General features: G+C 41.4%; 1 protein-coding gene across 1 annotated transcript in view; it reads right to left on the bottom strand.

The window, feature by feature from the left end:
* MDGA2 (MAM domain containing glycosylphosphatidylinositol anchor 2) overlaps window positions 1-8,709 on the bottom strand; it is a 916,950-nt gene extending 908,241 nt beyond the window's left edge. The window contains exon 1 of the mRNA XM_011989775.1: window positions 8,274-8,709. Coding sequence (XP_011845165.1) covers window positions 8,274-8,553 — 280 coding nt within the window. The 5' untranslated portion in view covers window positions 8,554-8,709. The remainder of the gene's footprint in view (window positions 1-8,273) is intronic.
* Window positions 8,710-9,144: the final 435 nt, after the last annotated feature.

The raw sequence follows: 9,144 nt of genomic DNA, 5'->3' as shown, positions 1-9,144 counted from the left end.
AGATGTGGAAACTGAGGGATAGAGATTAAGAATTTTGCCTGAGGTAACACAGTAAAGCAGCAGCTGAACAAGAAGAAAGTCCAAGTTACCCAACAGTTTTCAACTACATCACGCTGCATGGCACAATAATAAAAAACAATAATGAAAGCATATACGTCTCTTTTCACAAGGGCAATGCCTTCATATCAGTGGCTGTACATTCGTAAAGAACAAAATGATTTTTTAAGTCATTCTGGACCCATAGTCTGCTGCTGCTAAACAGCACTTCTTTTTAGCACTCTAAAGACTTTAAAAAGTCTTTGAGTTTACCTCCAAGAGGAGTTGCCCCCACAGGAACTTTAAAGATAACTGTCCTATCTTCTGAAGAAATGGTCAGTTAGCTTCGCACATTTAACACACACCACTTCAGAATCTTGATGGACATATATATCTGAGCAAGTTCCACAGTATCATACAATAGAATTGTATGATCACATAGGTTAAAGGACAGATACATCTTTCTAGTTGGGGTAAACTTTAAAGAAATTCCTGAGGCTTTATTACATACCCATTCCAGGACTACTTTTCTTTCTGCACCACTATTCCTCCACCTAGAATCCACGCTATAGCAATGCCCCTTCTTCCTTCTTTATCTATATTATGTCAACCCACTTTCAAGTCTTACCTGTTACAAGCTTTTTCACGTTTTCTCCAACCACAATAGGAAATGTAATTCCTCTCTCTGGTCTAGGTACATACATTTGTGTATTTCTCATAGCCTTATTTTATGTTTTTCTATTTGTTTTTATCTCCTGGATGAATGCATAACCTCTTTGATTTTACAGACCTTACTACATAGCTACATGCATCATCCACAGCAGTTACACATTAATTAGTTGACTGAATTTATGAGAAATGAACTTAAATCAGCCTAGAGTTTGTGTGGGGAATTCTCACTGGTCACCACTTCTGAAAAGTAGCACATCTTCCTCTAGTATTTTCTAGCCTTCCTAGTAAAGAGTCCAGCAGAGGTGAGGCAAACACCCAACTCAGTTACACTCAGGAGTAAAAGACAGAATGCTCCAATGCTCAATCTGTACCCAACTTTTCCTTGTGTTCCCAAATCCCACAATTCATCAGCGAGAAGAATAATCTGGTTCAGAGTGACCACAGGCCCTATTAAGAGCCCTTTATCCCCTCATCCTTTCCTTTCAGGACACCAGAAAAATCTCCCTCAAGATGGTCTTTCTTCGGGCAGGCAGCAGACATTTTTCTTTTCACTCTGATGCACTACAACAAAGTTCTAGTGGCTTCAGATAAAAATATATGCTTTTGCTGTTTGGCCATTATTTAAAGGGTAGATACATTTTTCTAAAAGCCTTTACTTCCTACTCACCTCCTTCAGATCTCAGCTGCCTTTTGTGCTGTCCATTAAGACTTTGAGACGCCTAGCTGTGAACAAACCCTTCCTCTTTCAGGAAGACATGTTTCCCCTTCTACAGGATCACTTGATTATTTTTATTTCCACCATTCACATTACAACAAAATAAGACAAAAAATATACTGCTTGAAGATACTGACACATGTCATATATATGACCCCAAATATCAGCCACACAACAGTCCTTAATATAGACTTGAGCAGGAACAGCAAGAAACTAAGGTTCCTGTTTATGCAAAGTTGTAGAGACAGAAAGAGTAAGTTACATCATAATTTCTAATGCCTTTCATCATACCATAGTATGTATTTAAATAACTTTGTAGTAAATGTGTAATAGCCAAAAATGTGTTTATAATAGTTGAAATCCTATTCTGTAATTCCTAGAGAACATATGATTTGGATGTTGAAACAGAAAGCGTAGATCTTACTCAGGTCAATCAATGAAATCAACAGGAAAAGAAATAGTGTTTAAAAATATAAGATTAGAAATGGCATAGTGTCTTGGAAAAGTAGCAAGAAACTGATATAGAAAAGCTGAAATGGGATCAGTGCAAGGTGGTATAGTTAGAAAAGAAAATGGAATTGCACTGATATAAAATGGAAATAACAAAGTACATGCCCCATTATTTTAATAACAGATTATTTTAATAAGAGATTTTAGTAGTTTGTGAAAAACAAATCCATCTAATGAATACGACTGAACCCTGGAGAAAACAAGTTTCACAAACAATGTAGGACCTCCATTTGCCTGATATAATGGTAAAATCACTGTGTCTTGAATTAGTGAGATGATTTAATGATATCTTAAAGTCTCTTCTCACTTCCAGCTTTATGATTTTACAGGGCCAAAAGACTATTAATTGGATTTGAAAATAAAGATAGGATATAGTTTTCTATGAATGCAATATTTTATTGTTTGCTCTAAGTAATATAGTGTTTACACTCACAGTCACTAAAGCAAAGAAACAAAAGTTATTTTGTGGGACCATTAAGTTACTGTCAATTACAAAGAAACTAAAAATGTTCACTCTATTCATACTTCCAATGTATGCAATATACTTTGCATATCCTTCCAAAACAGCCAAAAGGGAGCCTAAGGAAGACCTCCTCTTATTTAACTGAGATGACAGCACATTCCCTTAGTTAATCTGAGCTACCAAAGAGCACAAGCTCTCGAGCTCAGTTCCCAGAGTAGGACGTTGTATCTGGCTGTTTGCTGTTGCCTTCGCAGATTACAAACCTGGAGCCCAACCCTTGCAAGACTCTTCTCAAAGCATGGGGACCAAGTCAGAGAATATGAGTGATGAATCACCTCTATACCTGGAATACAACCCCAAACCATGGTTCCTGACAATGTCTTAATAAAATATAATTGAATTCACAGGCTTATGCTCTAATCCCATCCCCATGAGCCCTACTGCAGTTACATTAAAATAGTAAGTTTTAAAAAAATACAGAGCACTTCCTTTCAGAAAAGTTTATTTGTACCCTTCTTCTCCAGCAGGGTTTAAGGTGTTTTACAACTATAAAACAAAAATAAAAATATTGGTAAAATATAAGTATAAAGAAGCATAACCAAAGATAATAAAATTAAGCAAAGAAATCAAGATCTTGAAAAATGCCTTCCTAGAATTTCTCTTGTGACATCTATTCACCAGAATTATTTCATCTCTAAACTTTTATCTCTGCCTCTTAATTGTCTAAACTCTGGCACCCTAACTGACTTATTCATGGTAAAATAAGTTAGGCTCAACCTGCTCAATCTAAAATATTTATTAATCCACTTAGGGGCTTTCCCAGGGAAATATAGGACAAGAGCAAGTAACACTATATAAAAGAATCTGCCCATTTTGTATGTGAAATCTCAGTAATATGACCAACAAGGACAATTTTTGAATGGGCAAAAATGATCCCAAGATGCAACGAACAGTCCAGTCACTTTTCTTTCGTGATCGTGGCCAAGGTGATGACAATATAAAAATGTGCATGAGTTTGTGGGGACAATGGAGTGAGAAGAGGAGAAACAGGTTTGAGCTGATGCTATATAATAGAGCTTCACATTGATTTTTAAACAGCATTTATTAAAATAATCTCTTCCTCTTTTCCTACAAACTAACACCCTAAATATGGTTTAGTCAAAGGCAGTATCTCATCACAGGGCCTCTCCAAACCCAATCTGAACAAAAATCATAATCAACATATGCTGAGATAACGTACTTTGCTATAAGAATGGCAACATCCTGAAACTGAATGTAATGGCCAACCGACCGTCCATGTCATTTTTATTCCTTCCTATCCATCCAAATTCAACCCACTAAACTACCGTCTGAAATATCTTCCAGAGCCGCCTCGTATCACTTATGCCCTTGTTCTTAATTCCACCAAGCCATTTCTCTCCAGCTACTGCCTGGGGTGTCATTCTTAAATTGTATGAGATTTACTGATATTACCTGAATTGAGTTAATATAGCTTGCTAATTTGTCATACTCACATGTTTCTTAAGCTTACTCTATTTATTACTTTTAATGCATTCTGAAAGCTACTTTTGGACAGTGAATTAACCATTTCAGGACTCCAAATCATCTTTTGATTTGGTTCCCAATAAAACTATTCAGACTTGGAATTGTATTTTGTTTTTTGTTTGTAGTGGGGATTTGTCTGTGCTGATGCATTTATAATGTTTAATAACTTCCTTAGCAATTAAAGGCATGATGACCAGAAGCAAAATTACAGAATTCAACAGAATAATTTTTCTTTCTTTAGCAAGTCAGCTGATAAGTTTACAGGAGATACAATTTTTGATATGATGTCATTATCAGTAGGATCTCTAAAAAATACAGTTAACCCAAATGACTTACTACCATAGAACGACTTACAAAGAAAACTTTCAAAACTAAGAAAATGTGTTGGATCACTTAGCTCTAGGTATTTCAATAAGCATACAGATAGCTAGGTTTTACATTCCAATTCTTAAGGCCATGTCAATCAGTTATCCTAAATCTAACGAAATGTGAGTGCAACAAAATTAATAACGTGAAAACCAGATACCAGTTCATTTAATGACTTCTTGTTGTCCAGTAGTGTTTAATGAAGCCAAAAGGAAAATTCAAACAAAACTTTAACATTCCAAGAGTAATTGGGAGAATTATTTTAATATAAATAGCTTTTTAAAATCCACTAAGCAAAAATCTATAGCTTAACAAAGTAAAAATTTTTAAATACACAGATTCATATTGCCAAATATATATGTCAAGTGGGTATTATCCATTAAAATTGCCATGGTTAGCTCATATGATTTTTTTTGTGCTATTCTATTATGAAGAGGTTTTCTTGCAATCTTTCCTTCAGAAATATTTTCAAATAATCCATATTACTGTAATGTTATATCTGATATCGAAAATGTAAAAAAATATAAAGTACAAACAAAAAAATTTATAGGACACTTACAAAAAAATTTATAGGATGGAATTGGTGGTGGAAGGTAGGCAGTTAATAGATAGTCTCCGTCATCCAACTCTGATACCATATATAAATCTTAGCTATTGTGCAGTTAGTTTGCTAAGCAATATTCCAAGATAAATGACAGTAACTTCCTAGGTCTATAGCAGAAACTGTTATACTTAAGTATTGCACATGGTTGTCAAACAGATTGGGCATAACAGGAAGAAGATTAAAACACTTGAGAGAAAATTATCCATGCGTTACAACAAATATTCTCAATTCACTAGAAAATAGAATCTGAATTTCATGCTCAGAGTTTTTCAGTGAGGAAGTAGAGAAGAAAAGGGATACCCTAGCTATTCCAGGGAAGAAAGTTTATAATAACACAGTTCTAAATCATGTAAACAATTTTAGGCTACAATGAAGTGATTTTTGCCTGAGTAACCTAGAAAATCATTTGTGTTTCCTCTTGAACCACGCTACTAGAAAACACTATTGAGAAATATTAGTTTGTGTGTAGTATGAATGGCTTTACATGTAGCAAATATAGGCAAATAAAGGAAGACAGATTTTTATGCTAGCAAAGTTCCTATCTAGGCTTTTGAAGCTTCTGTTTATAATAACCCTGCCTTTTAAATTAATCGTTCTCAAAGTTATTCATATAAAATGTTCAAAACACACTTTTTAACCTTACACTAAATCTTATATCTATGTCCTTTACAATTGATTCCTTTTTTAGATAAATTTTTAAAATGTTCTCTTCCTTATAAATGCTTCCACAAATGAAAATAAAACTACTTTAGATTAAGAAAGTTCATTATTTACAAAATCAAAGCAATGAAACTGTAAGTCTATGTCAGTGTTTCTCAACTTCAGTATCCACTGTAATCATCACTTGAGGTGATGAACACAAACCACTGGGCCCTACACTCTGAGTTCCTAATTTAGAAAGTCTCAGAGGGACCGGAAAACGTGCACTTCAAACAAGTTTCAGGACAATGCTAATGCTGAAGACTAGGGGCCTAATCTCCTTTGAGAACCTAACTTCTGTGACAGGTAACACGTATCTGAAAAGTAATATATAATTTTTAACCCATCTCATAGCTGTGACATTTATAATGGCCAGGAATACTGATTAATATTTTTCACACAAAAGCAATTCTATTCCTAGCTACATGACTAATAACCACATCAATATAAAAACAAAACTAAATGAAAAAGACCACCACCTTCATCACAATCATCAGCTCAGTAGTGGAACTGCCTCCTTGTTTATTGTTAACAGACATAAACACAGAGTTATTTTAATGCTATTGTTTCCTATTTGTCTTCACTACCAGATCTTACCCTTTTCCACTACCCAATCTGAGACTTGCCAGGACAAATAATCTGAATGACAAAAAGTGACAGGAAAATGGAACCATGCCCTTCCGATCTAGATAGTTTTCAGCATGTCCCACTGTCTCCCCATGCCCCCAACCTTTCTCACTTCTCATCACCCCGTCACACACACATACCTTCACACATGCATATACACAAATCTGAAAAACACACCAGAACAAAAAATTCCTTTTAGCTAAGATGATCTGAATCAATGAGAGAGGAATACAGAGTTGGGCATGGGATGAGAAGTATTCAGACTTTCCCATCCTAAGGAACAGCCCCTTGAGAAGGCTTTATCTCCAGCATTCCCACATCGCTAGAATCCCTATTTTTCTCAGCCGTTCAGAGGGCACCGGGGTCCAGGATAGTCACAAAAGCACTAAGTTAATTCCTACTCTTTTCAGGCCCCACCTCCTGTTCTCAGTCAAACCTTGAGGTTTGCCAGGAGACTCAGCATCTCTCTCATACACACTTCCCCCCCTTACCACAGCCACCACCACCACCAGACAGTTGTCTTTCATTTGGGAAGGAGGGGTTGGGAGAGAGGACATCCGATCCTTAGAGATGGGAAAAAGTGAAGGTTTCTTGGAAGCCAAGAAGGCAGCTAGAAACACAGGAAAGGGGAGGAGCAGATGGAGTGCAGTGGGTACCAGAGCTCACCTCAGCACTGTTCAGTCCTGGACAGAACACAGTGGACAGAGTAAAGGCTGGGTCTGTGGCATTCATCCCCAAACACCCACCCACTGTGCACTCCGTTCCCAGAGAGTTTGAGGACTCAGGATTCACTGGCACCTGTGTCCACTTTGCAGTCAGTTCTAGGGTCTGCAGGGAAAGCTCTAACACTTCCACAAATATTCATTCCTTTTTGCTCTGGGTCAGCCATTGACTTAGTCCTGCAGCACCAGAGTCCAAACACCTAAGTGAAACCAAGGGCAAGTGGCCTGGATTTTCAGCACACATTCTGCGGACACTAACTCAGGGGCGAGGGGTGGGATTGGCTGTGGGTGGGTCTTGGCTTGATGTCCCCTCAAGGGGTGCACCTCTAACCTCCCACCATACCTCAAAAACACGGAAGTTATTTTTTGGGCACCACCTGCTTGTCCCAAGAAAAGACTTACATTTTAGTCCACTATAAACATGACCTGGATATGTGTGTGTGTGTGTGTGTGTGTGTGTGTCTGTGTGCATGTGTGTGTTTCAATCCCGAAAGCTAAGGGTGCCAACTGCTGACAGGCAAAAGAACCTGAATTTGCTTTTGAGGACTTCAAAACCTCCTAATTAACAAGCTTGCCCTTCTCTAGCTCCTAAACCGAAATCTGGGTTTTCCAGAAGGGAGATGAGATTGTGTTCCCGCTGCAGCGAGCTGGTGTCCTGCCCTGGAACCCAAACGCGCGGACTTAGCAGTCCGTTCATTCATGCATTTGCTCATCCATTCACACAAACATGTCCCTTAATTGTGTCTGGCACCGAGAATCTTGTCTGCTATTTTCCCCTCCCCAAGTCAGTGCTCATGGCAACGGCTGGTGCAGAACGCAACTCAACTGTCACCCCACTTCCTGAGCCGGAAAATCAAGGCATGTAGGCATTCACAGAAAAAGGAAAAGGTGGAGAGGAGGCGGAGAGGGGTGGGGAGACTCACGGGGTCACACTGGAAGCTTCCCTGGAGGGGTGGGGGGAAACCGCGACACCGACACCGTGGCATGCAAGGAGCCAAACCATTATTAAATCAAAGACTGCTGGAGCTCGGATTCCCCGCGGGGATAAATCAAGTGCAAAGCCACTCGTTCGCACGAGTGCGTTGCTGCCGGCTAGACCCAACTCCGAGCCGGAGCCCAGGCGCCGGGGGAGCGGCTCGCAGCCCAATCCGCAGCGCGCTCGCTGCCTCCTTATCGCTCCCAATAACGTGATGAAGTGTAAATCAAATGCCACGCCGGGAGGGGCCCCAGAACGGCGCGAGTCGTGCATTTTCGCTCACCAGCCTATCTTGCCTAAGAATCACAAGGTCACGATAGCGTCGCGATTCCACTCACCGTACACTCCTTGGCCAGAGATCCCCTCCAGGAGGACTGTCAGCAGCCACACGAGACCGTACAGTAAATCCATCTTCACGTGAACATGAACATATCCAGCCCAGGGGGGACGCAGCGGGACCTTCCGGAGGCCGGCGGCCAGCCAGGCGCGCTCCACTCGCGCCCGGGCCGAGCCGAGGTGCCCGGGAACCGCTCGCCGAAGGAGGAAGCGCCGTCCGTCTGTCCTTCCCCGGCGGCGGCCGCGAGCGGAGCGCAGGAGCCCCGCACTCCAGACACTCATGCACACACACACTCACACACACTCACACACTCTCCCACAACACAAAACCCTGACACACTCACACGCACGCCGCACTCACACCGGGTGCCTGGGAAAATCGCAGACGCCGGGGAGGAGCAGGGGGCGGTGATGGGAAGGGGAGCTGCGAAGCGAAGTGTTCTTCAGGGAAGCGGGCTCGAGTCTCCGCAGCGGCGGCGGCGACGGCGGCGCGCTGGGCTGGCGGGCGCGGGCAGGGGGCCGGGGGTGCCGCGCGGTGGGAGCCTGGCTTGGACAGCCGAGGAGCAGGAAGTGGCCTCTGACCCGGGACACCGAGCAGGGCTCTCTTGCCTGGGTTCGCCTTTACAAAGTAACTCGCGAAGGTCCCCGGAGGGGCGTCAAGCGGCGACAGCGGCCCGCCCGCCCGCAGTCCGAAGCCCCCAGCCCTGCTGTCTTGCCTTCCCCCATTCCATCAGTTGCCATTGCAACGCCAATCCTGTTACACGATACAGACTCGCATCGCCGAACGGGGAGAGGAGGAAGAGGAGGAGGAGGAAGAGGAGGAGTGGGGCTAGGGGAACGGGGGTGGGGAAGAGGGAAGGGAGGAGAGGGAAG

Source organism: Mandrillus leucophaeus, unplaced genomic scaffold (genome assembly GCF_000951045.1).
Source record: "Mandrillus leucophaeus isolate KB7577 unplaced genomic scaffold, Mleu.le_1.0 Scaffold362, whole genome shotgun sequence".
NCBI lineage: Eukaryota > Metazoa > Chordata > Mammalia > Primates > Cercopithecidae > Mandrillus > Mandrillus leucophaeus.
This window is presented reverse-complemented; position numbering and strand designations above follow the sequence as displayed.